Source organism: Stylophora pistillata, chromosome 1 (assembly GCF_964205215.1).
Source record: "Stylophora pistillata chromosome 1, jaStyPist1.2, whole genome shotgun sequence".
In the NCBI taxonomy this organism is placed as follows: domain Eukaryota; kingdom Metazoa; phylum Cnidaria; class Anthozoa; order Scleractinia; family Pocilloporidae; genus Stylophora; species Stylophora pistillata.
This window is the reverse complement of record NC_142519.1, coordinates 15,665,019-15,692,175: the sequence shown is the minus strand read 5'-3', so window position 1 is coordinate 15,692,175 and position 27,157 is coordinate 15,665,019. Positions and strand designations below refer to the sequence as shown.

General features: G+C 38.3%; 2 protein-coding genes across 6 annotated transcripts in view; one reads left to right on the top strand and one right to left on the bottom strand.

Annotated features, from left to right (window-relative positions):
* LOC148741400 (putative skeletal organic matrix protein 5) overlaps nucleotides 1-6,926 on the bottom strand; it is a 17,165-nt gene extending 10,239 nt beyond the window's left edge. Inside the window, exons 1-2 of one of the 3 annotated variants that reach the window (XM_088740291.1) lie at nucleotides 6,782-6,926; nucleotides 6,366-6,507 (exon numbers count right to left, since the gene is read on the bottom strand). In XM_088740291.1, coding sequence (XP_088596417.1) covers nucleotides 6,366-6,507; nucleotides 6,782-6,890 — 251 coding nt within the window. In that variant the 5' untranslated portion in view covers nucleotides 6,891-6,926. The remainder of the gene's footprint in view (nucleotides 1-6,365; nucleotides 6,508-6,781) is intronic. The other 2 variants (XM_088740284.1, XM_088740289.1) reach the window with 2 other exon arrangements.
* A 2,727-nt stretch (nucleotides 6,927-9,653) lies between these two features.
* LOC111341485 (protein mesh) lies at nucleotides 9,654-27,071 on the top strand. Of its 3 annotated transcripts, none has more exons than XM_088740251.1 (17): nucleotides 9,654-10,227; nucleotides 12,516-12,809; nucleotides 13,379-13,513; nucleotides 14,294-14,453; nucleotides 15,484-15,738; nucleotides 16,172-16,415; nucleotides 19,382-19,566; nucleotides 19,908-20,067; nucleotides 20,983-21,215; nucleotides 21,724-21,935; nucleotides 22,210-22,426; nucleotides 23,432-23,557; nucleotides 23,761-24,036; nucleotides 24,275-24,442; nucleotides 24,569-24,769; nucleotides 25,069-25,230; nucleotides 26,255-27,071. In XM_088740251.1, the coding sequence occupies exons 1-17, from the start codon at nucleotides 10,000-10,002 to the stop codon at nucleotides 26,443-26,445; spliced, it is 3,447 nt and encodes a 1,148-aa protein (XP_088596377.1). In that variant the 5' UTR covers nucleotides 9,654-9,999; the 3' UTR covers nucleotides 26,446-27,071. The 3 variants fall into 3 exon arrangements, with proteins under 3 accessions (XP_088596377.1, XP_022804202.2, XP_088596383.1); XM_022948467.2 differs by having other exon boundaries at nucleotides 19,905-20,067; XM_088740257.1 differs by lacking the exon at nucleotides 24,569-24,769 and having other exon boundaries at nucleotides 19,905-20,067.
* The last annotated feature ends 86 nt before the right edge of the window (nucleotides 27,072-27,157 follow it).

Sequence of the window (27,157 nt, the reverse complement as noted above, 5' to 3'; positions counted from 1 at the left end):
CATTTTTTTTCATTTTTGTGTTCTGTGTGTCTCCTTCACCTACTCTGCCAAATCTCAGTCTAGACCGAGCACCATAAATATCTTTCTTTGGGCCGTTAAATTTGCGATTTCGCGTCCGCCAAAGGCCCAACGCGAAAATCTCACGTGTTAAAATGTCAAGCAAACAAAACAGAGTGCATTACTCTATTCTTAAAAAAACTAAACAAAAAATGACGAGGCATCGTCGATGCGTAATTGAAAGCTGAAGTAATCGTGCAGACCATATTGTAGGTATTTGTCTGCATCGAAGCCTTGCAAATAGATCAGCGCGGGAAAAACGGATGCGATTTGTGCGAACTCGCCGAGTCCTGCTGGATGATTTGTGGTCTACTCCGAACACTTCTCGGAGGACTGTTTCGAGAGATCTGTGTACTTTGAAGGATCTAGGCGAAAAATTCTGTCTGGTTCAGTGCCTATCGTTCAAAAGATGGGACAGGAAAAACCGTCCTCAGTGCGATCTCGACGAAAGCGAAGTCTACGAACCTCCACGGGGTTTGTCACTTTTAGATATGCGTTGATCAATATCCACCTTTAACAACTCTCTGGCAGGATACCTTACACAAAGCGGGAAAGTACTTGGTGAACATGAATGATAGAATAGCCGAATTGAGGAATGGAATTTCTGACCTCAAAGGGCTCACTTTTATACCGAAAAGAGATGAAAATTACAATTGTGTGCTCTGACTCTACAAAAAGCTGGCTTTAATATCAGCGAAAGTAGAACAAGCAGCTTAGGACACATAGAGCGTAGAAACACTTTAAAATGTAGGCTTGCTGCCAAAAAACCGAGAAAATGAAAATTTCTTTAAAAACCTCTCAAACTATCAACCATCTGACAGCCAAGTCAGCGTGCTATCAAAGGGTCTCAAATTCATCCCAACACCCGTGACAAACGAATGTGAAATCAGGCCAACTCAGTTTTGCGAGATTTATTAGCAAGACGAATGCGCCTCCGTTACACTTTTCACGGACAAGACAAAGAACCACTTCCGTTTCATATCAAACTGAATGCCACCGGTTCAGTCTTCTATCGCCCTTCAGAGCTACTTGGAAAATTGTCATAACACAACTTGCAGACTGTATCTAAGCCAAAAAATACTTTGTAACGTAATGAGGTCACGGCTCTAAAAGAGTTGAAACAAACTCTGCTTTAAACCTCACCGAAGCAACACAACAATAGTAATCATGAATAACACAGAAAAAACAAGAGGCCAAAGTGCAACTCAACAACAGAGTTCACTTCAAGCCTCTCAAAGCACCGATGGTAAAAAACACGCGGGAAAGGGTTTATGAGATCATTGACCGAATGCATCGGGGTAAACAAATTAATGGCTTTCACAAACTTGATACACAATCAGCCATTTCCGAAAACAATTTTTATACATTTCTTACAAAAAAGGAAAATCCCTTACGACAAGCAAAAATACAGTTCGAAGGTAATAAAGCGATGCGACCACAAAAGCCACATGGGAGTCCGTGCCGTTCTGTATTTATCCTTATTCGCATGGCAAAAAAGTTATCCACAGAAGCTTCAGATGATTTCTGGGACAATTTATCGTCAGAAAAAGTCGAAATTTCTCGACTGACAACGAGACAGTTTTCAAAAAAGTAATATGTGTGATTCTCTTTGCAGCGAACAAAGAGAGTTGTGACAAAGCAAAGCATGGCTTTGTTGAGCCTTTGACGTCATGATGACGTTTCCTGCTGTACAATTGCGGGCTAGGCTGGAATGGCGGACGATTTTTTCACGACTTTGAAGTGGTAAAAATTGGACATCGAAGATTTATTTTGAGTTTTTAATAGCAAAAAGGGTTTTAACTTGACCCAATTCAAGATTCTGTAAAAGAGTTATTAAGAGCCCATGACTGTAAATATCGAGAATCGCTGGCCAAGCTGAAAAATCGAAAATTCTGATAATTTTCCTGGCAATTCCTTTTAGGGAGATATATTAGAAAAAATATTTTGAAGTCTGAAAAATCAAATGTTTCCGAGAAAATGGGGAAAAACGAAAATTCGGGTTTTTACCTAATTAATTATGCAAAAAATACAGTAAAATTGAGAAACTTTAGTGTGCTAGTACTGAAGGAGGATGTTTCGTAAGAAATCGGGAATGTTTTTACTTGAAAATATAATTCATTCGATTTTTATTTATGGCACTTTTAGGAGCTTTGGTTTAATTTTAAAAATTACAAGATTTTTTAACAAAGTACTCTCAAACACTTGTTGCAAAAAGCGAAAATTCGAGCAACTTCAAGCCTTCAAAACGCGTCTTGGTATGTGAGAAATCATGTCAAAATGCATGTGGCACAAAGTTTGGTCCTTATACTAATATAATATGAAATAAAAAATTTGGGTAATTCAAAAAATTGGCGGAAAAATGCAAGAGTTTACGACGCAATGTAGCCAAGGTCATGAATTTGCATGATACAAGTCAGCTCTAGAAATCGTACTTGAGAGCTACGAAGTAAACAAGATAGTCAAAGTTGGTTAAAACAATTATTTGATATGGAAATAATATGAAATTATACAATAAAAAATCCATAGACATTGCTGAAGAGGGCTGTAAATTGATGTGTAGATACGAAATATTCTGTTAATTTGAATTGCAGAAGACTGTTATTGTTGACTCGCTATTTCAACAGCACTACTGACCTACACCTAACTATTGATAAGGGTTGTATATTTCACCATTTTCGTTGACTAGGTGTTTATTATCAACATCATTCTTAGTTGAATAGCTACGTTTTCTGCAACTGCGATATTTCTTTTGAAATATCTTGCATATCTTGAAAAAATGTTGTGCGAGTAAACAAAGTCACGCAACACCGCAAGCTTCTGCTGTGTAGTTTTCACCTAAGATAACAGCCCAACTATTTTTCTATGCTATTTACTCTTATCTTTTTCGGAAAAAGGGCCACATTTCTGTCACAAAAATTGATAAAAAGGACTTATGTCACGGTAACAATTATACCGTGTTGCAGTCTGGGCGATAATTCTCTATGATGTAATCACGGTCTTTTTCTTTAAGGTAAACACGTGCGAGGTTTTTCACAGAGCATAAAAAGAAAACGATGTCATTCTGTAGCTTTGCTTCTCTTCTTGGGGGTGGAGGGGGAGGGCTTGTGTTGCAAGTTCTGGGATTCGTGTAGTGACTAGTGTTAGACAGTCTCGGGGAACGCGAAACTGTTACCCCACGCAAAAGAAGATTAATGACATCAGTTTACTGAACAACTTCAGATTTTATCCTGGTGGAATGAGGGTGTGGCAGACATTTGATAAAGACCCCGGCAAATGCATCTCTTTGGAAGGAACAAATGGTAAAGTTTACGTTATATTCTCTTTCCAGTTTCTAGCTATAATGTAGCATGATCTCTCTTTAGTTTTGAGACTGAAAAATTCAGCGAGGGAAAGCTTGAAATCAAGATCACTTGAAAACATCAAACCTGGCGCCAGTTTTTGTTATAAAAATTTATTTCAAGTTTTTTTTATTTCGAACGCTATACTGGAAGAAGAAACTTTTACTTCATTTAGGTAGCAGTGCACAAGCTGCACCTAATGCTATTTTCGCTGTGGGAAACGCACCAAATCTCGCTCTGGACAATTTCTAGGTGTGTTTGATTTTGTCCTTAATCATATTTCATGTTATTATTTTTCACAGAACGCCATTACCAAAATATTCCCTCGGCGAATTTAAAGAGATCGCCCGAAGGAGAAAACTTAAAGAGCCTACTAAGTGAAGCCTACTGGCCGTGAAGCGAAAGGCGATGTTCAAGTGTTTCCATGTCCAAAAGAGGGCGGCACGCGTAGTTTCCAAAGGCATTCTTCTCTGGAAAAGCATCTCGCGTTCGGAACATGCACAAAGACGGTTGAAAGGGAGACATTTCTTGATAAAGCGAAGGTTAAATATGCCGCAAGGCTCGAGGAAGGTTCAAGTTCCGTGCCAACTATTCCTCTACCTCCTGAAACCTGTCCTCGTAGGACTGAAGGCTTCGCTTTCAAACAAGTTAAGAAAGCTTACCGGTTTAACGAAAAGCAACGAGAATATCTGACTGTTAGATTTACCATCAAACAAGAAAGTGGCAAAAAGGTAGACGCGGAAATGGTTGCAACAGAAATGAGAAGAGCAAAGGGTTCGAAAGGGAAGCGCTTGTTCAGTGTCTCCGAGTTTTTGGCGACTCAACAAGTAGCTTCATTTTTTCCAGAATGGCACCAAAAGTGAAACAGCAGACAGCCCTCTGCGCACAAGCTGTAACTGAGGAAGATCTGGTTGCTATGGAAGAAGAGTCTTATTTGTCAAATGCTAAGGAGTCTATTTTTGAGCAGTTACATTAAAATGTAACCTGGGGTTGATCAGAGAAAAAAGACATCTTACATCGCTCTGCTCGAAGACCTTGTTAAATGCTGCTCGTGCAGTGCAGTTTAACAGGCAAATGGCAAAAGGCTGCATCAAAGTAAATCGAGTTTTATATGAACGTTGATATAAAATGGGGGACATGGTGCATATTTTAGATCGGAGGAGCTATTTTAGTTCACGCGTAGTGTGAGCTCATTGACACCAACTTATCAATGAGGGTCCTGGGGCCTCCCCTCCCAGGAGAGCCTCCTTTTGCCTGTTTCTTAGTACGCCTTTTTTGGTTCAGAAAGACTGCTAGATAGGGTGTCCTGGGATATGCTCCCCCCCGCAATTTTTGAAGTCTAGAGCTTCTGAAATCACCGGAAAAGTGGTTCAGTCTTAGGAAAAATTTATCAACTTCTTTTAATTACAAAGATTGAAATAAATAATAATGATAATAATAAATTGTTCTTGGTGGGGCTCCAGCCCACTCAACCCCATAGCTCCGCGGTCCCCGTATTAAAGGCGCAAACCGGAAATGAAAAAGTCCCCTTCGAACCGCACTTGGCAGTCAGCCTGAAGTCAAACAGGATCAGGCCGGCGAGATGTTGTTCGATAAAGACTCATTAAAGAGTTTATACAAATAATTGAAAACGAGATATATAGGACTGGATGCTTTAGAATGGAGTTTTAACGAAATAAAGGATCGTGTCCGCTTTACTCGGCAACTTCACCTTTGATCCAACGTGACAATTGTCACGCAATTGAAACATTTTGCTTTTCCTCAAGACAGTAAAAAACAAAAGATAAAAAACAAAAACCTCATTGGCTTGAAAAGAATCAAACGCTATTAAATACTGGTCATTATTCTTGTACATTTTATGTTGAAGCCGTTAAAAGAGCCCTTCCTACACCAGAACCGTTAGGCGGTACGATTTCTTCAACTGATTTGCATCATGCAAATTCATGACCTCTGGCCACAGTGTGTCGCAAAGCTTTATGTTTTGCCGGCACGTTTCTGAATTAACCGAATTTTTTATTACATATTATTTTAGTATAAGGACCAAACTTTGTGCCAGCATGTAGTTTGACATGATGCCACACATACCAAGACACGTTTTGAAGGTTTGAAGCTGGTCGATTTTTCGCTTTTTGCAACAAGCATTTGACAGCACTTAGTTAAAAGATCATGTACATTTTAAAATTAAACCAAAGCTCCTTAAAATGCCACATATAAAAGTCACATTAATTATAATTTGAAGTAAAAACACTCCCGATTTCTTACGAAACATCCTCCTTTAGTACTAGCACGCTAAAGTTGCTCAATTTTACTGCATTTTTTGCATAATTAATTAGGTAAAAACCCGAATTTTCGTTTTTCTCCATTTCCTCGGACACATTTTATTTTTCAAACTTTGAAATATTTTTTTGAATATATCTCCCTAAAGGAGTTTTCCAGGCAAATTATCAGAATTTTCGATTTTTTTAGCCTGGCCAGCAATTCTCGATATTTACAGTCACGGCCTCTTAAGATGTCGCCTAATGAAAAGATTCCTTATTTCTGATTTAGCCATCCGTGGACGTTCTCAATTTCGTGCCCAGAGCTGAGTAAATTCATTAACAAAAAACAATTCGTTTACATTTAAAAAGAGTTAAATTCCCACAGGATTAACTTGGATACAAAATTAAAATTTATTGAATCGCACGGAATGCATGATGATCCTATACATTGCGTGATTGTAGAAATTAATGCAAGGTGTCGACATTAATCGGGTTTCTTGCGACACCGAACATTTTAAAGCTAAAATTTTAGGCAAAGCAGCGATGTGAAAGAGGTAAAATTATTCAAATATAACTCTTCTGGGAATGGATAACATGAAAACATAGCATGTGTTTTATCAATAATCAGTTTTAGTTAGCAAGGCCACGTTACTAACATTCACATTAACAATTCATTCCCCATAGCGCAAAGAATGACGTTCGACTGTCTTACCGCCGTCTTCTCGCGGAAAATAATCGGTTGAATCCACCAAATTTTCGTCTCAGAACGAAATGAAAGTAGAAATGGGAGTGTACTTTAAGATGACGTCTCAAAATGAGGTCTCCATGCGAACTGTGTCGATAATATATAACCACTGTTGGAAATATAATCGTACAATTTATACAAAAGAGGTCTGCAATCACATGCCAAAATGTACAAAAATTGATCAATTTCTACTTTTTTTTTTTTCTGTGGCCGGAGTAGAAAGAACCGATCGTTCATCTGCTTCAGGCAGAATAACTATCAGTTCGTCTATCGGTACGACCGAACAAACGTTGTTGAAATACACCGATACAACTTAACTCGTCGTTAATATTTCGATTTGAAAAGCTCTCCTTAATAAAAAAGAGTGTTAGAAGAGAACGTACCTCTAATCAAACATTTTTCACAAGAATCCAGTTGCTTGTTACCTGACGTTAATGAACAGAGGTAACACCAACACCAACAATTGTGTGACTGATGCAGTTGCACTCTCATCCGTAATTTGAATTGCTAATACTGTACGAAAGTAACAACCGCCTGTGGTTTGTTTTTGTAATGCATAAAACCATCAAAGGTGGGGGGAGGGGAGGAGGTTATTTGGGGATTACATGATTTTAAGGGAAACAGAAGGGGATCGGTCTTCGCCAACAGAATATAAAGGGGGGAACTATAGAAAATTGACTGCGAATGAGAGGGGGGGGAGCCATAAGAATACTACAGAGCCTCATGGAGGGATAAAGTAAATTTTGTCATGATACAACCAAAATCCTCTCACCCCTCTCCCCCTGGAAGCGATTGATAGCGACCAGTCCCCTATATATATTAGTTCAAACATTGTTTGCTTTGTCAAATTAAAGAGCTAACTTACATTTTACAGGGGCTAGCTGAGGTTTCACTTTTGCGATCTAATCGGAGATAACTCTGACGAATCATTTACTCAACCGTGGAAATGTCGCTTTCCTCCGCAGGATACTGGCAGACACGCCTTGGTGTGAGTGCGAAACGGGATGGACCGCACGGGGAGAGATCATAGAGGAAGAACAGCGGAGACTTCTCACCGTCTCTCCCAGTCCCTCTCTCGATTAGCCGGCCGTTTATTGTTTGTTTGGGCAGAGAGACTTCTGGGTAATATATAGGCAGATGCACAAAGTCAACGTGACTTGGCAGACTTCCGCCACAAGAGAACAAATGTAAATAAGAAAAGGACTACAATTGTTGGGAATCGGAAGGGATTGATGAAAGCATTGCTTTTAGCTTTAACACTCATTTACTTATCAGAAAAAAATACCATTGCCATATTTTGACTTGATTACCTGACAATAATGTAACACTACGTAGTAATGTCAATTTTGCTGATACTGTCTTTTTCGCCGTAACTTGTATATGTAAGATAGATGTTCGAAGATTGACTGTTGACCTGGGATTCAAATCATTCGTCTTACGGGGTAATTGCAACGATTTAAAACATTTTAATTCCTGCTAATCATACATTTCTGGGCCAGATCGGGCTTAGGCACCTTCTGTAAGAATCATAAATGTAACTACCACAACTAACATGTCAAGTGAAGGAAAACTCATCACCACTCTTTTGTTTTAAGGGGGAGAGAAATTAAATCTTGCGGTGATTCTTCATTAGTGACATTAGAATTCCGCAAATTTAATAATTTACGAATCGAAAATGAATGGGGCTTGAGAGGAAAAACGAACGAAAGAAAGAAAGAAAGTACTCGGAAAGGTCGCTCATAACATTTCAAGAGGCAATCAATATCAAGCGCACAGCCTTGACAAAAAGGAACACCAGTTTCATCTAAAGTGTTTCATCAGGGATTGTAGATGATTGCTGAAACAATTCATGCATATTCTTTTCATTTTCCTCCTTGTTTTCACCTGCGTCTGGTATGATTGGTACTCCGATATTGTGGGTACTGAAAAAAGATAGAAAACGTCAGTTTGATAGAAGTGATATCTTGTCCACCTCACATAATGACTTAATGCTCCATTTTGCTTCTTAGATGAACGAAACAGCCGGTAAAATATGTATGGATACCCTCAGGCCTACCCATAGAGCTTTTACATTTATTTGCGAAAATTTAGTATTTCGTGTTTGTTAACCATATCTTGTATACTCTGAAAGCCCATATATGATTGGGCGTAATTAACAATCAATCGGAAATGAAATTTAGATTTCTAAAGTTTCTTACAGGAAATGAATTTAGCTGAAGCCATGGAATATCCATTTATTCAACATTTGTAGAACGATCATTTCACGCTAATTTTCCAAATATAATTAACGGATCTCTTTTGCGAAAGCTTAAAATGTTGCATACAAACGCCCTATTTGTAGAGCTGTGCCCAGTACCTCGTAAATCTGTCGATTTAGTTTCTAGCACGTAGGCCATAAACATGGTCATAAACATCGACCGTTTTAGTTTCTAGCACGTAGGCCATAAACATGGTCAGTTTTTGCATATACGAGTACATGTTTATTTGTACTCCGTTTATAATTAGGCTCAGACTGCTTTTCATCCCATCGAATCCACCATTATTCCATTTTGATAGGTGTCGAGTCTGTCTGTCTCTGTTTTGAAACACGACCCTCGATGTCTTATGTAAATTCAAGAGATGACCCTTAGGTGATCAAACTGCGCACAGCACAATTGGTTTAAAAGTCTTTACATGGCCTGAAATAATGTCGATTGTCAATATCAAGTGAACATTTTCCCCTCTTACTTGGCTCTCCTTAAGTTTGTTTCGTCACCGCAAACAAATTTCTCTTGTTTAATTCAGCTGGTTATACATGTTACACAATTATTCAACTCTGCTGCTGTAATTCGATGGTTGGCAAGTTATGAATGCATTACAGTTTCTAGGAGTAATTTTCTTTTTTTAACTTTTCACAATGAGCACACCCAGTGCATCGCTTAAAAGCATTCAAACGGTAAATTTGCTCATTCCTCCGTAAAGCGAAGAAGTTAAATTTTGCTCAGAAACTCACACAGGGGTCATTATTCATGCTGGGTGCACAGAAAAACCAGAGTAAACTTGAAAAGAAATTCAAACAGCACAGCAATATTAAACAGGTGTTTTATCAAATATTTGAATATCAAAACCAGCGGAGTAAATATGTCTTGATTCAAACAACAATATAAGTTTTCAGCCGCCAGGTATCATCACAGCACTCGAGAACAAGGCCCTTGGCATTGCAGTAAACATTGAAGGAATGATGGTCGAAACGTCTGAGTCAAGTCACATCTCACTGGAAGACGATGTCCAATCTTCATTTCTCACTTTCATTATTATGTTAATTAGTCACGTAAATGACTTTTTAAAAGTCCAAGCACCGTATGTCATTCGACCCACCAGAGCTTAATCAATTTTATCCCCCTTTGTGGTTTTTTGGTCATAGTACGCTTTGGATGACAAAGAAGGCAAACGAAAAAAAAAAAATTGCAAAGATTGTGAAGCTTGGAAAACAAAACTTGATGTTCGTGAAGTTACGAATTCTAAAAGAGACTTTCTACAGTGGAAGCGGAGACTAAACAATAACTAGCCTCTACGGCGCCAGCACACCTGAAGCATACAACAGTATAAACTGATCTACAACATGCTAATCCGACTGTTAGAAACGAGAGCACTTCGTAAACTTATCTTTCTGGTCTTTTTAAAAGCAATGATTCGTTATACCCTCGGTGGTCCGTACGCCTCAAAGTTATATCCTTTCGGTAATGAAGCCGGCGACTCAGCTTTGCCTAAACGCGATGATGTGAGCTCAGACGAAATTTTGCCGACAACGTCGTTTCATTTCTTCGAACTGGAAGTCGAATCGTTTTACGTAAGTATTGGGCGGGAAAAAATATATTTTAAGGAGTGAGAAATTTGTTCCAAGCGACTTTAGTAAATTAATCATCTTGATTTGAAATTTGCTTCACTCAAAACGAAACTGATTCTTTGAGTTGGTTGTTTGTTTTCCTTCCTCCCATCGGCTTTTTTACTTCCCGTTTATAAACAAAATCAAGTAGCTTCATGGGGAATGTGTTACAAGTTCGTGGGATCAGACAAACGTACTTAAAACTTCATTGATTAAAAAGCTGAGCGAATCTTCATGAAAGTTGAACTGCAGGCGTTGATAGATATTGTGGGCGGACGGCAAATTTCCCTCTTATTTCGTTTTCTTTTCTTTCAAGCCTTAAATAGAATCAGTGGCAAAAAAAAAAAAAAAAAAACTTTCGCAAAGAATGCAAATTTTGCCATTTTTATGATGCACAAACTGAGATGATAAACAGTCACAGAAATTTTTTTTCTTTTTGCCTAGCGTATGCATCTACGCGCTTTTCAGCGCACGGGACTTAAATCTCTTTAATCGGGTATGCGAAGTCATGCACTCAGTTATCATTTAAACGTTAGAGATCCTAGAGAACATATATATATATATATATGACTGACTCAACGTCGGTAGTCATTGTACATGACTGTACATGTAGTGCATGCTAGCAGGTCCTTAGTGGTTATTACTGCCTTATTTTAACTGGCAGGGAATGCTTTGTTTTCTTATTGAAAATTCAAATTACAAGTATCAACCTCCAACGGTGTTTTTCTCGTGTATTCACCGGTGAGTGTTGCGAAGTGTATGCCTGTCAAGATTCCCCACTACCATTTTATATGAACACACATATAGCAACCATTGTTTATCCGGTCTTTAGGGTAACTTCTGGTTTTTCCGTTACAGCAAATTTGATGATATGTATTTGTAACTTTCAACATACTGTTGTTTCCAAATCAAAAATTGACTGTTTCAAATAAAAAACAATGTACACAGTGAATCTATGAATTTTAGTGCCTTTTCATCCAGTGAATCTTTGAGCGACCATTCACTGTAAAACCGTTCGCATGGTTTGATCATGACCGATGTTGCCGAAGGCTACGCGGCAAGTCTCACATATTTTGACTATGCATACGCATCACGTTTTCTTTAATCATAATTTGTCTCAAAGACCACGCAACAGAGGGAGTAAAATTACTTTCGTGACCAGAGTAAATAATTAATGTATACTTAAGGATTGAACTCGCAGTCAATATCGAGGGATTCTCGAGAGGATTACGTCTACGATGAATGAAAAAGGCAAAGAAATATGTATGAGCACCTGCATCAAAGAGTTTAAAATACAGGAAGTTTTCTGGATTTTAAGACGCTATTAGCAAATACCACCGGATGGAATACAGGAGAGCGCATGTAAACGTATATTTTGAAGCACAATTCTGTGATACTTTTTTTCTAAAGAATTCGGCGTCGTAGCTACGATAAAACAGTCCATCTGAGCGTACAGTGAATCATAAAGTAGTTTGAAGTTCGGGTGAAAGTGACCTTTACCAAGCATTTCGTACATATTTCGACATATTCTGGAAAAGTTCGGCAATTATCCTTTTGCTAATTAAACTGATGTTTTAGGCTACTTCCAATTCTGCAAATTAAAGTTCCCCGCGGGCGTCTTTGATCTGTTTAAATGTATTTAACGCAGCTATACATGTTAGAAGACTTGAGGTACAAATTCTTTTTAAATCAACAACTTCCTCTTCGCGAAAATAACCACGGCTGCTGAAATTTAATCTGTTTGCCTATTGCTGAGTTTTAGCCTTACCGTGGCATTCTCCGTCCTTGATGACTATGAAATCAGTCGAGGAAACTTTTTTGAAGCTGTTGTTATGCAGAGTGACAAATCGTTAACAAGGAGTTAAGCCAGAGAAATTCAAAAAAAATATTTACTAAGCCGGATAAGAATAGTTTTCAAGGGATTTGAATGACTCTCAACATAAGCGGCTGCTTTCTCGCCGGCTAAAAAGACGCCAGCAACCGGCTCTTACCAAATCCCTGGTTATAAGGTGACAATTCTCTGGTGATTTTAAGTATCAGAGCAACTTAAATTTCTATCATGGGATTTGTTGGGTTTCTTTAAAAACGTAATATAAGGAAATTGTAAAAAACTGGTTCAGTATCATGATAAAAATGGCGGTTGTAATCCAAATTGTAATAAACAATCCGCTTCTTTATAGTTACCACTTATCATTGTAGTAAAATTTAAAAGCTATATTAAGTTGAATCGAACTGAAAATCTCGTCTACTAGGTACATGAAAATGGACTCATCTCGTTTGGTTCTCCGTTAAAAGTCCAAGAGCCATCATCTTTTCCTCTTAACGACAACGCATATGTAGCCGCGCCATTTTGGGCCGATGTATTTACAAAAAGAGGAGGTAGGGTCTGGTATCGAGTTACTACAGAACAAGCGATCATTTCCCGAGCGACGAGAGACGTCATTCGCTCATTTCCACACGACACAAAATTTGTTGCGAACTGGGCTGCCATCGTTACATGGGATGAGGTCGCATTCTTTGGAGCCAGCAGTATATACACAAAGAATGTGAGTGACAGGACAGGGATGAATAATGAATGCAAAATGCTACATCAGAGGTCATCAACGTGGGCTCGAGTGTTTTAGGTCTAAAATTTAGCGAAATTAGCGGAATATAATAACGGCTGACATTTAAAACCGAGGAACTTTGTTTTCGTCAAAGGCATTTTCCTATGTTCAGAAGATTTAGGGAGAAAATACATTTTCAAAACTTTTTTAGGGGGTTTTTGGAAGTTGTTCTGTAAAGGAAAAAAGGCAAGGAAAACGAGGCCTCGAATAAACAGAATGGGAAATCAACCTTGCAAACTACTCAAAAATCCGTTTTCCGCGGTAAAACCTAACGCATGCGCATGCGTTATTCAGCTCTTTCAAGTGACAGTGTTTGAATATTCGAGAAGCGTATTTCTTGGTTGATGACCTCATAAATAGCGATGCTCTTTCGTTGGTAACTGGTGAATTAGCTCCATTGTAGGTCGGTTCGCCCCCAATCGCCCACTTTTATTGCTCGCAAAAGTGTTATGGGGGGGACTTGCAAAGGGGTGAATTTACCATAAACCCTTTCCTTTCTCGTCTTTCAGACAAACACATTTCAAGTAGTCATAGCAAGTGGTAAGCATATGACATTTGTCTCATTTATCTACGATAACCTTTCTTGGACAACTGGTACCTTGAATGCAGGGGACAATCGAGGTTTGGGAGGCAAAGCAGCGAAGGTATTTACCCATTATTTTCAAGTACCAGGCTGGATATTTCTCTTAGAGCAATGTTCGGTGGAGCGTCGAAAGTTATCCGGGATTGCTTTAGTTTTTCATTATATGGCTAAGTGACATATAATGAGCGAGATGAGATCTAAAACCAGATCAACCCATCTCAACCTTTGTCCCCTATGTTTCTAGCACTTTAAACAGTTTTCTTAATTGTTCTTACTTTCAGTCCTCATTGGTCCATCGAGATAGTTTCCTTCATACCTATCACTGACTGTTCTGATTAGTTTGGTTTTGGATTTGCGATATCCGTAAAATAATGAGATTTCAGTACTTCTTATCAGTTCTTCCATCTCGTACAAGGAGGTTGCTTAATTGTTTATTTCTTGTAATCATGGAAAATTTCACATATTTCTTGTAGCTTCAATGATAATCTCAAAGTAGGTAACAGTATCTGGGGTTTTAAGGGATTTAAATGATGTGGAATCTATGTAATGGTGTCCGTAACAAAAAGAAACTATCCCTACCTGAAATTTGCGATGTTTTGCACGAAAAAAGACAGTTTTCAAATGAAATGAAAGAACGAAGCGTGCGTGGAAAGGAAGGGGTGAATAAAATAGTATATGAATGGAGAGAGAATGGGTAGAAAAAACGTGGACAGTTTCCAAACATATCTTACTAAAAATATTACGACAAATTTATTCCTGACCATTTAACTTTTACTAATAAATTAGAAATGGTAATGGAAAAAGCCAACCGGCTAGCTTGGTCATAATCATGTTTACGCAGGTTGGGTTTAGCTTCGGATCCTCATATCGAAATGTGCCATTTTCTGGGACTGAAGAAGTTTTAAGTCTCGTAAACAGAACTAACTGTGGTCAACCGGGTGTTTGGATGTTCAAAGTTGATGACGAAAAAAATATGAACGAAAAGAGATGCGAAAGCTCAGGTAAGATTAAAATCTTAAAAACACTATTCCCTCTTTATGGTGATTCCTGTGAACTTTTTCTATATTTCATTGATTCATTCCTCCTTCTCTTATCATATTGACATCGATCATTCCAGGTCATCATTCTGCACACAAAAATAAATCTACATTTGGTTTTCAAGGCTTTGCAAACCACATCGCCGTAGAATATTATCTACTGGCATTTCAAGCATATACGCACATCCTACCTTCACGTTTAAATGGTTGAGAAAAAACAATAAAAAGTTCAATCCGTTCAAGTTTAGTATGGAAATGTCGCGAGTAACAAGATTGCGTAGAGTAATGACTCGTCCTAAGTAACATCAATCCATTCCTGAAAAAGAGCTTTTTTAAAAACAAACCTCTTCCTTCGGTGGAATAGGAATAGCGTGTCTATCATAGGTTTATTATCCAACTACACCTAGACGAGTACAAATAACGCCATAGACGAGTACAAATATCACGCGGTATTTGTACTCGTCTATTGCAATACCGATTAAACAGGTTTTCTCGCATCGCGCAAGCGAAGAATTGGATTGTAGTTACGAAAAAAAAAACAAATGGCGGACAATTTGAATCATATTTCCGACGACGAAGAGTCAGAATGGCTGGCAAATATAGATCCAAGTTCATTAGATGAATCGAACGAAGAAAAACAGCTTGATGACCAGAAAATTTCTTCATTTAATGAAGAAAATAGAAACAGCAGCACAACAACGCGCCAATTCCGTTCCGCTTCGCATACTTCTATTACGCACTCCCCATAAATAAACATCCGCGAAATTCGCCCGCACTGCAATAACAGTTTGGCGTGTTGGATATTAGACGTTTTGTTGCGTAGTATCGCTAAGTATTTTTACTCGTTATTTGTATTTTGACTCGCCCTACGGGCTCGTCAGAATACGGCACAACTCGTAAAAATACTCAGCGATACTACACAACAAAACGTCTAATAAGATATATATATTCTTGGAAAAAGTACTTCCTTTCACAATTCTTGTTAACGTTCAAGGCACTGTCTCCATTCATTCGGCCGGTGGAAAGCTAAACAGTGGCTCCAATATCCTCATCACTGGATTATGTTATTGGCCGGGAATTGAGTTGCGGTGCGAATTTGGCGATGTTGGTACAGCAAAAGGCTACAAAGTCAACGAAACGAAAGCCATTTGTACCGTTCCTTTGTTAACTACAAGAAAACAGCAATCCGCCTTTTATATCTATCCGAATGAAAATAGTGAAACAAGGTTCGCACGAGAATTTGACTTAGGTAAGTGTCATGGAAACTAAAATCTTTTCAACTTCATTGCGTTCAGTGGATTGAAAATTTCGATTAAATTGTTTTGCGTGTGAACAGTCTTATTTTTTTGACGTTCCTAAGCTAGATTCAATAATAAGGTATCATTTATGACTAGGAAGTTTTAAAACATTTTGTCCTCCTTAATATCTCAATAATTGCAGGTTGGTTTCCATGTTGTACGTTTTTGTTGTTGATGAGTGTTATTGTATTTCTTAATCTCCTTCTTCTACTTCTTGCAATGCTGTTATTCTAATCAGTGTAGCCACGGTCAGTAGAGACGATTCAACCACTGATAAATTTAGATATGACTATATCTACAAAATAACAGAATCATCATTCGTTTAACAAGCAAGAGAAATGATATGCCCTGCAGTAATTGAGCATTTGTCTTGTTGGATTTCAGAGCCTGTCTTCCTTGATGATGCCGCTGTGCAGAGAAAGACTCCTGAAACATGGACCACGGGAAACCGAGTGAACATCTCCTGGGATTTCTCAAACCTGGCATCGGACTTGTCTGTTACAATAGAGATTATAAACCTATTTTACAATCAAAGTGGAATAGAATTTCATGATTACACTACTGTCGTGTTTAGCCAACCGAACACGGGGAAAGCCGAGTTTGATCTGCCACTTATGGAAAATTTGAGGTGAGCTCATACAACGGAGAAACTGCCCTTTATTCCTTAGTTTTTGTTATTTGTGGCAACAGATTGAGCTAAATCGAGTTTTGTTATAATGCCCAGTTACATATAAACTCTTGTTCTTAGGCCATCGTAGCTTGATTAAGAAAATAAGACAAACAGCGGTGATAAACATTGTATTCCAATGCATTTTATGTAGAACTTGACGTTTCTATGCTAGTCAACATACATTTTCAAAAGTGAACCGTTACAATTGTTGAAAACTATATATAGTGAATGTAAGAGGTCTGGAGCCTAGACTGAGACAAAAAGAATCTACAGCTAGAATAACAACAACTTCTCAATACTAACATTGACATTAAGGGAAGGCTTTAGCTCTTGAATGAACGAAGTCTCTTTTACAATTTTACAATGAAAGTCAGTTTTTCCCGACGCTAAAATGTCAAAATGATCCCATTTAATGTTGTGACCAGTGGTCTTCACATGATCAGCAATGGCTGATGAATGGTCACTTTTAGCTAGGGCCTTAAAATGTTCTGTTTTCCTGTCATGGAGTCTTCGTTTTGTTTTGCCAATGTAGAACTCATCACAATTTCAGAAACCAGCTTTATAGATAACCTTGGACCTTTGAGATCGGTTCAAGCTATCTTTGTAAGGAAAAAAGGATTTGATGCGGCGTGTGTTTTGGAATATGATCTTGAGATTGACGAAAGTGTAGAAATTGTAAACGCGGGATTTCAGACGTTTCGTGACTTGGTTACTGTGAAGACCTAATTAGGGTAACACAACTAAGATATCTTTTTTGGGGATTGTAGCTTGAACAGGGTTATTTGGTTTGTTCTTATTTTTGTTCAATACATCATTACTGTTGAACGTGATAACACCTTGAGGGTAACCATTTTGTAACAGGAGCTTTCTCAGATCTTTAATAGCGGCCTGTAATAAAGACAGAGAGGAGCAAATTCGGAAGCATCGATTGCCGGGTGAAAGCACAGATGAGGTTAATTTTGTATCTGCAAGGTGTGAATGAATCCCATTTGGTGTAAAGGTCTGTGAATGTCTTCTTCCGGTAGACAGATGTACAGAAAGTGTTGTCAGGGCAGCGTTTTAGAAGAGTATCTAAAAAAAGAAATCTTATTGTCTTCTTCGAATTCAATTGTAAAGTTGATGCTATTGTGTCGACTATTTATAAAATTTAAAAACTCATTAGCATTGTCTTTGTTGTCAAACATGGGGAAGGTGTCATCTACGTATCTAAACCAGAGTGAAGGACTGAATCTACTGATCGTCAACCATTTTTCTTCAAAGTGGCACATGAAAATGTTAGCCAAAACGGGGCCTAAAGGTGAACCCATAGCTACACCATCAATCTGATCATAGTATTGACCATCAAATATAAAATGACTCTTCTTAGGGACAAACTGCAAAAGATCTTTCAAAACAGAACGAGGTAACTGCGGGGGATCAGGGAGAGACTACAATCTGTCCAGACAAATCAGTATTGCTTCATCAAGCGGCACATTCGTAAAAAGAGAAGCGACATTCAAAGAACACAATCATTATTCCATTGTTATGTTTGTATGTTTTGGCCCAATCTTCAAAACTAAATGAATCTTTCACCGTGTACTGATTGGTGGAAATTGGTTGAAGTATGCCAACGATAAAGGAAGCAAGATTGTAGTTGTAGGTGTTCACAGAGGAAACGATAGGCCGCAAAGGGCATCCAGGTTTGTGGACCTTTGGCAGATCATACACTGAAACACCAGGAAAAGATCCACTGGGTAGAATCTTGTGGAGTGTTACATCATCGATAATTCCGCGTCTTCAGTTTTGATTTTGCGGAGATATGCAGAAAGACTATCTTCTCTAGATTTAGTAGATTCATTGTAAAATTAAAGAGACTTTGTTCATTCAAGAGCTAAAGCCTTCCCTTAATGTCAATGTTAGTAGTGAGAAGTTGTTGTTATTGTAGCCAGTACTTCTCATTAGTCTAGACATGTACTGCTGTAGATTCTTTTTGTCTCAGTCTAGGTTCCAGACCTCTTACATTCACTATATATGTTGTATGTTGACTAGCATACGAAACGTCAAGTTCTATATAAAATGCATTGGAATACAATGTTTATCGCCGCTGTTTGTCTTATTTTTCCCAGTTACCGTTAAAGGTCCAGGGGGCCAAAACCGTCTTAAACCACCTTTTTTATAATAGTCCATTTTACAGTTGCGTCCTAGGTTGCCAAGCCTTTGAACAGGAGTGAGGCTAGTGGTTACCTTGTTATGATGCAAACGTTGCTGCTTTCCAAATGTAAATTTCTTTATTATCATGCTAACTAGACACTGGTCTCTATCACAACAAGGTCACCTCAGCCTCACTTCAAATCAAAGGCTTGGCAACTAAGTGCACAACTGTAAAATGGCCTATTGTAATGGGAAGTCAGGTACAATACTAATTTATAGAAAGATGTCTTTCGTCGAGTCACGAGCGTGGAACAAAGAAAAATTTTCAAGTCCCCATGAGGTTCATTGGTAGAGCATTGGAGCGCTCGTGACTCGACGAAAAAACATACTTCTATATTTCTTTACCGGGCCCAAAACTAACCATCTTTCTTATTCGAATTTTTTACTGTATTAATTTAGTCCGTGCTCCGACATTTCTGTGTCCGGAGCATAAAACTTTCACTGTCATTTATATCACATCTAACCTCTAAAGGGGTATCTGTCGGCCCAGGATCAATCTTATGAACTTAACAAAATCGGACAAAATGTCAAGATTATTAACTCTCTCTGTCTAAATAACGATATTCACCAGAGTTTGGTTCTCTTTCTTATATCGAACGCAGATAGCCTGCGTCAGATTGATCCCCAAATGAATTTTTAACACAATATGCTGTAATGAGGCAATCCCCAGTGATTGGCCAATTTGCTGTTGTCGATAAGAGTACTGTAACACTGCATTGCTCCTTTTCCATTAGAAAGAACCCCAATACACCAAAAATGTTGCAGATGGTTCGGGTTCGAAGCTTGATCGGAAATGGTTACAACAGGTACGTACCAAGGGAGTGGATCGGAAGTGAATTGTTCCTGCTGACAAATCAGACTGTGGCCAACGGAAGCTGCTCAAGTTGGCTACAAAACCAATCGAATTCTCTCATGAAAAGTGAGTACATGATATGTTTTCTTGTAATATGTCCCAAACGAACATCCAACTTTAAACTCCCACGATCTGATTGCAAATTCTCCCCTCTAGCTGTTACCCCTTTCCTTATAAATTAGTCATGAGAATTTGTTTTTAGGTCAAGATGACAACTTTTACTTGATAACTTTGAGTTTTCTCATTACCTGTTTGCTGGATAATGTAAGGATATTTGGGGGGAAGTTACGTGTTAATTACTAGCTTCTGGCAGTTAAAGCGCTAAAGTGAAGTAGCTGCTCTTTGCTGGCGTAGCAGAAGCGTCGGTAAGAGTTGAAATTTTATTATTATTTTACATTTTTCAGTAGCAGGTCATAGCAACTTAACACCTTGCCCCAAGACTCGTCGACAGATGAACGCAGATAATGGACTTTTCAGGGTGCACGACTTGTGTAATACAAATATCTTGCCCCTTTGTAAATTCTACTTTAGGAAGGTTGACATATGCTACAAAACAATCATTACGAGGTGAGTAAAACGTTATATGCGTAGAAACTGATTACTCTGACTCAAGTATTATCAAACTTTAAAATGCTCCTATGATATCTCTTTAACAGTTTCCTGATTCCCCCTCTCTTATATTTCAAGTATTTGATTTCTATTTCTGATTTGTATATAACAATTATATATATAAAGGGGGTAAGTTTCTACAGAAACTGTGGTGCTGCGTCGGTGAGGGTAACAAGATAATTTGGTTATATCAACTAAGTTGAAATTATAAATTGGCAACTGTAACAAGTTAAAAAGCTGACGTTTCGAGCGTTAGCCCTTCGTCAGAGCGAAAGACGAAGGGTTAACGCTCGAAACGTCAGCTTTTTAACTCTTTACGGTAGCCAATTTACAATTTAAACTAAGTTGATATAACCAAATTTTAAATGTAGTCTAGAAATAGAACCCTGGACTCATGATTAGGGCTGTGATGCTTTGAGCTCCATGAACGGACCTCCCTGAATGATACATGAACATTCTTTTAAGATCAGAGATGTTTTCTGAATAAAGATGTCAATTTATCTTCATCAATCTCACCACAAGCGGCAAAAACTCGTGAGTGCAAAGAGCACGGTTTACTTCTTTAAAGCTTGAACATACCTAACCCATTCAAACACCTTTATTACTGTCTTTAGCACGCCTTTTTACTACTCTTCATCTCGCTACCTATTCTTTAGAATTGTAATCTTTTTAGGGCGACTGAGAATTTTACTCTTAAAATTGTTATATTAATACGGACCTGTTCACATTCCGCGAGGGCTCCGAGCTATAGTGTTATCGCTACATGTTTAGAGCGAAGTTCCTTAATTTGAAGTAAAATTGAACAGTCACTAAATCGGTTGTGACCATTTTTATATCCAGAGTTTAATCATTGCTTTTATACGTGTCTTCCAGCGATCAAGGAATTGCGAGAACGTGTTGCTATGACAACGAAGGAGAATTGACCGCTGGACCACCTGGCGAGTTTGTAAGTCAAGCCAAACATGCTGTCGCGAGCGGATCAATATTACCTTTTATATGGGACAACAAAATCGTTCCTTATTTACAGTGCTGTATGTTTTCCAACAATTGCTTGAAATACGAAGAGCTGACGACATCTGAGGCGCGATATCTCCCACCCAACATTGGCAAGTATATGACTCGGTGTTGTAGATCTACCAAATACGTATTTAAGTTATATCCTTAGGAGTTATCACTTGTATGCAGTGTGTTGCTCTTCTGAGACAAACTCAGAAATCCCTCTCTAGATTTCAAGCACTGAATGTAGCTTATGAGGTACAGGGGGAATTGTAAAAATATGGCAAAGCTAGGCTGATGGGCGCATCAATTAATTTCTTTAAATTAGTTTTATTGCATTACGTATGAGGTTATCGTTGATATTTTTTCCTTCAGCTTTTGCAGTTAAATAAAATCCCACGAAACGTTAGACTTAAAACGATTTTTTCTGTAGACAAATCTAAACCAAACTTTATTTTCAGTTCTCTATGAATTATAAAACACTTACCTATCTTGGCATAACCAATCACAGTTGGTGGAGGGTAACAATTGAAACTTTCATCTCAGGTTTTATTTTTGAGGAATGATCTCAACTCGTAGGCCATCTGACATAAAAACGACATTTCATTTCCAATTCAGGAGCAGCATTCGGTGATCCTCATATTCAAACTTTGGATGGTGTAGAATATACGTTTAATGGTTTTGGCGAGTATACGGTCCTCAACGTGAACAATACTCAGTTTCTTCTCCAAGGGAGAATGCAGCCCTTGAAAGCCAAGAAAAATGGAGAAGCACCTGCAACAGTATTCACTGCGTTCGCCATGAAAGAACAAGGAAGCAGCCTCATTCAGGTGAGTTTTTCTCAAGTTTCAAACTGCTCAAAATTGCTGAATTCTCGCTGAATACGTTAAGTTAATTTATCAATGGTGAGCTTTCGTCCCTCTTTACCTAGTTCAGCGTAAGTTAGATGGGAATGGGGTAGGAATGTGAAAATAAAAGTTTTTCAAACAATAACTATTCAATTTAAAGGGCTTGCAGCGATTTGGAATAGCAAATCAGAACGGGCTGTGCCGCTGATGAAAAAAAATCTAAATTTGACTTGCAGTGTGTTTTCTTATCCTGTAGGTGCAACAAAATGAATGGCAATCAATAGACGTTCTTGTCGATGGAAAATTAACCGCTTTAGGTCACGAGCTGCAATCTAAAGGGGTGTTTATAAAGAACAGCACACGGGAAAACAATCCGAGAGTGATTCTTGCCTTTAACTCAGGAATTACTGTGTATGTAGAAAATGCAGCACCAGCTCTACAGATGGCAGTGGTTGTTCCTATTAGGTTCAAAGGTGCGTGAATTCTTCAGCTGCAAACCTAAAAATGTGTGTACAGGCCTTACGTAGCAAAGCTGGTCAATATTTGCCTTAAGAACGATAGGGGCTTGACTAAATTACTAAATAACTAAATTACTAAATTACTAAATAACTAAATTACTAAATAATTAAATTACTAAATAACTAAATTACTAAATAACTAAATTACTAAATAACTAAATTACTAAATAACTAAATTACTAAATAACTAAATTACTAAATAACTAAATTACTAAATAACTAAATTACTAAATAACTAAATTACTAAATAACTAAACTACTAAATAACTAAATTACTAAATAACTAAATTACGAAATAACTAAATTACTAAATAACTAAATTACTAAATAACTAAATTACTAAATAACTAAATTACTAAATAACTAAATTACTAAATAACTAAATTACTAAATAACTAAATTAATAAATAACTTGAGTAAATAACTTGAGTAAATTACTAAATAACTTTTCTGCTCGAAGTGCTTCTCCAGAGAAGGGCTGGATTTGGACCTCCGTTTACGGCTGAACGATGTGGATGGTGATAATTTCAGAATTACTCCACCCATTTGTATAATTATTGTTTAAATTATCACCACTAATCGACCTTACCACCAGCACCTTTGTTTAAAAGCGTAGAATGTCATCTTCGCCCATGCTCCCTTAAATCGTGGTGATCACGGTTTACTACCTAACGCCTATTTACACCTCGTCAGAAAAAAAGGCAGCTAATTAGTGAGCAAATAAAAGCACTTAGCCTCTTATTGCAACGATTAGATCACCCCTGAGAAAGGCTCTAGACAGGAGTGTCGAAACGTTGGGTCTATGAAGTGTAGCTTCTCTGTTATATTCATTAAATCTTTAAACCAAAGCAGCATCATTGAATACCTAGAATTTTGCTTATTTTTCAAGAGGAACCGCTTTCTTTTATAGTAACCGTTTGATGTTTCGTAGTCTAAATCTGCACTGTTGCATTCTTACAGGTAAAACAAGCGGTCTTCTTGGTTATTGGGACGACAATAGTGATAAGGAGTACTTTCTACCTAACCGCGAATTCCTCAACACCGCGACAACCATGTCCGAGTTACACTACAAATTTGGTCAGCAATGTATGTCTCTCTTAACCTGTAGTTTTTAATGTTTCACAACGGATTAATCAACAGTTGCGCTGGCTTCAAAACATTTCGAAAGTTTAGGGAAACTACAACTTTAAGTGTGTAAACAAAGCTTAGCAAGGAGTAACAAAAAAAAAAAAGATTGTTCAGGATGATATATCAATTCTCTTTTTTTTTTTCTTCATTCGCTCATCTAGGGTTGACGAACGAAAACAATTCTCTGTTTATCTACGGTCCAGAGGAGGCTCATATGGACTTTATCGATCCATCATATATCCCAACGTTTATGGAAGGGTACGATCCAATAACATCCAAGATGAACAGTGGCATGAAAAAGAGAGCGCTCAACACGTGTGAACACTCGTTTCAATGCATATTTGACATCGCAATAACAGGGAGATTTGGAATCGGCCAAGCTACCAAGGAGTTCCAAGAATGGTTGACAGGCATGACAAGGGATCTACATGATGAAGGCGAGACAAAAGCGAGCATGAAATTAAATCAAACTCATGTTCCTTCTTTTTTAGTTGAACATCACATTTCACGAAGAAGGCAAAGTTTTCAATCTCAGTACACCTGTCGTACTATACTGCCTCATTAGAAACATGTATGGCTATTAGCACGCCACAGGGCCTAGTAAGCCATAGTGGGAACTTTCCTTGGAAACTAAGCAGCAGCGATATAAGTTTGACTTAAATCTTTCCTTTGTAGGATGTAACGTTGTATTGCGCCTTGGTGGTGGGTCTGTACGAAGGGAAGTCTTAGAAGATCACGTGACATACAATTTTACGTGTAACCACGGTTACATAATGATTGGAGGAGACAAAATTTCTTGCCATGGAGGAGTCTGGGATGGATCCAAACCAACCTGCTCAAAAGGTTAGTAAATTGATGAATATATGTGAAAGACTTGAGCTATATCAGAGGCTGAATAGTGGTGTCTTTTAGTGAAACGCATCTTAATTTGTCAATTAGATACCAACCTCAATATACTTTGTTCAACAGCTTCGCCAAACCTGGGAATGAACGAACGGAAAGGGTGCGAGCAGTTTTCTACATTATTTGAAAACGGGCACTTCACTGGACAGGGAAACAAAGCAGGCGATCGATACAAATTCCAGTGTGACTCATCATACATACTTGTCGGTGAAGAAGAAATTGTCTGTGAGAATGGGGAATGGAGCGGAAAAGTACCATCTTGCCAAGGTAGCAAAAACTAAAAGATGATATCTAATTACATGTAAACTGAGCCCCAGATCCTTCGGATTCCGTGCGCCGATGCTGAACCCCTGAGCAGGAAAGAACTCTGTGATGGGTTAGGCTGTTTTACAGTAGCAAAAAAAGCCCGTCAAAGGGGGCTTGACAGGCTTAAGAAAACCAGCAACATGGAGAAGACGAAAAAAAAGACGGTGCCTTGCATTAGGAAGGCCTGTTTTTTTTTTTCACAATTGAATACTGTTATTACAATTCTTAGCAAACGCAAACTCATTTTTTTTCCTCCTTAGCAAAGTGCTCTCAAATAACAATAAACAATTCTCAAGTTACAGTCGGGATCGGAGGCCAACTTAGCGTCCAATGCAACTCTGGATACACTTTGTCCGGCTCCAAAATAATAAACTGCGGGTCAAACGGATTGCTGAATGGAACACTTCCTTCTTGTACAAAAGGTGCCGTTAAACAGCGTATTACTCTTATAATTCTGTTTGTAGTCGCTATATATATCTTATTAACCAAGCGCGAGGGCCGTACTGGGAGAATATCGGCCCGAGGTCTTGACAGTACGGACCGAGCGCAGCGAGGTCCGTACAAAAAAGACCGAGGGCCGATATTCTTCCAGTACGGTCCTGAGCAAGCTTGGTTAATAAGAGATTTATTATACGACTGAAGTTCAAAGGGACACAAGTGCGGTATCATTCCGAACCATTCGGGACATTGCCCGGTTCAATACTTAGAGAATATTGGACCGGCAATGGAGCATTTTGATTGGTTGATTTTAGTTACTGGCCATCTGACTGCCCGAGTCGTGTAATAAATACGAATATCGTCTGATCATGACAAGCCCACCTCCAAGGTGCTATTGCTTTAATCCAGAATGAACGAGGTTTGAGTTATTTTCTTTTCGAACTCTCCTTTCACGAATGCAGGACAACACTAAGAATAGGCAAAGAGCACTCACTATTGTGTATAGCATCAATTAATCAGTGAAGAAAAATAACATGGCTCAGCGCTCATGACTGGAGGCGTCGAATCCAAATAATTCCAAGCTTTCGGGATTTTGTGATGGTTCCTGCCTATTGTCTCTTTGGATACAATGTATATATGAAGTTCATATATTTTGAACTGCGGTATTAGATACGTATGATGCATGATCCTCGCAGTGGAGAGCGCTATTTATTCAATAGCGAAAATCAGACCTGAAAAAAAAAATCAGGCCTGTACGGGATTCGAACCACTGACCTCTGCGATACTAGTGCAGCGCTCTACCAATTGAGCTAACAAGCCAACTGGGAGCAGGCCGTTAAGTTGATTCGTAATAAACCCGTGATGATAAACGGTCTCTTTTATAGGTCTTACCTCTATAGATCCTTCTTAACTCTTCCCGCTTATTCCGAAGTTTTGATCAACTATATGACCGTATGATAAATGATATTTACCTTATATTACTGCTTGTTAATTGTACAATTTCATTAGATGCGCTCCCGAAAGCCTCCGTAGAGAAGAAAGATTCGATGATTGTCATCGTAGTTGGAGTGCTAGTCCTCTTCGTAGCCATCCTTGTGATCATGTTGACGATTTACTTGGTCCGAAAACACCATAGGAGAAAGGACACCCAGGTACTGAAAAAACCGGACGAGGACGAGAGAGAGCGTGTGGCAGTGTGAGCACAAGGAAAATCAATCTCCACGAACTTGAGTTACTCAGTATCTTTTGCTCCTGGTTTCAGGACGAAACCAAAAGAAACTTGAAATTCTACGTCGAGGCCTTACGTTGAGGTTACATGCTCATGAGTAAACTCCATGTATTATTTCCTTACATTATGATGCCGTAAATTGTCGGATACGAATTAAAAGCCTGAGAAATCGCCCCTTGCCAGCCAATAAGGAACGCGCCCTCTCAGAACAACATGTCAGGAGAGCACCAAACCAAGACTAAAAGTTAGGGATAAATTAAGTTGCTGCAATCTCATGACTGACATGAAAAAATTTAAGTATGTTAATGCCAGTTGTAAATGAACGTTGTTAGAATGTATATAGCTTGCAGCTACGAAGAAAAACCAATGCAAGAAACATCTCCCGAAATTATAACTGTTGAAATATCCCACTCTGAATGTAAAGTTATCGCCAGTTTTTCCAAACATTTATAGTCATATGTATAGCTGACATTCAAAGAATATTCATACCATTTCAGATAATAAGTATCTTTCTAATGAAAATTGTTATATCTCATTTGGTAAATAAATTTGCTTAACTGAATAAAGTTAATACCGAAGAATCAGATATATACACAATACGTTTTTCCTTCTTTGTCCATAAACTTCTTCGTTCCTTTTTAGAGTGTTACTTCCATTTTGATGCTTTCGTAACTCGGCAAGCT

What these genes read in the sequence shown, in the direction of transcription:
- LOC111341485 (XM_022948467.2), top strand. Translation starts at nt 10,000, where the DNA reads ATGCTAATCCGACTGTTAGAAACGAGAGCACTTCGTAAACTTATCTTT. An exon ending in TGGAAGTCGAATCGTTTTAC is followed by an intron (nt 10,228 to 12,515) that starts GTAAGTATTGGG and finishes CTCGTCTACTAG; the next exon opens with GTACATGAAAATGGACTCAT. An exon ending in TGTTCCTATTAGGTTCAAAG is followed by an intron (nt 22,427 to 23,431) that starts GTGCGTGAATTC and finishes GCATTCTTACAG; the next exon opens with GTAAAACAAGCGGTCTTCTT.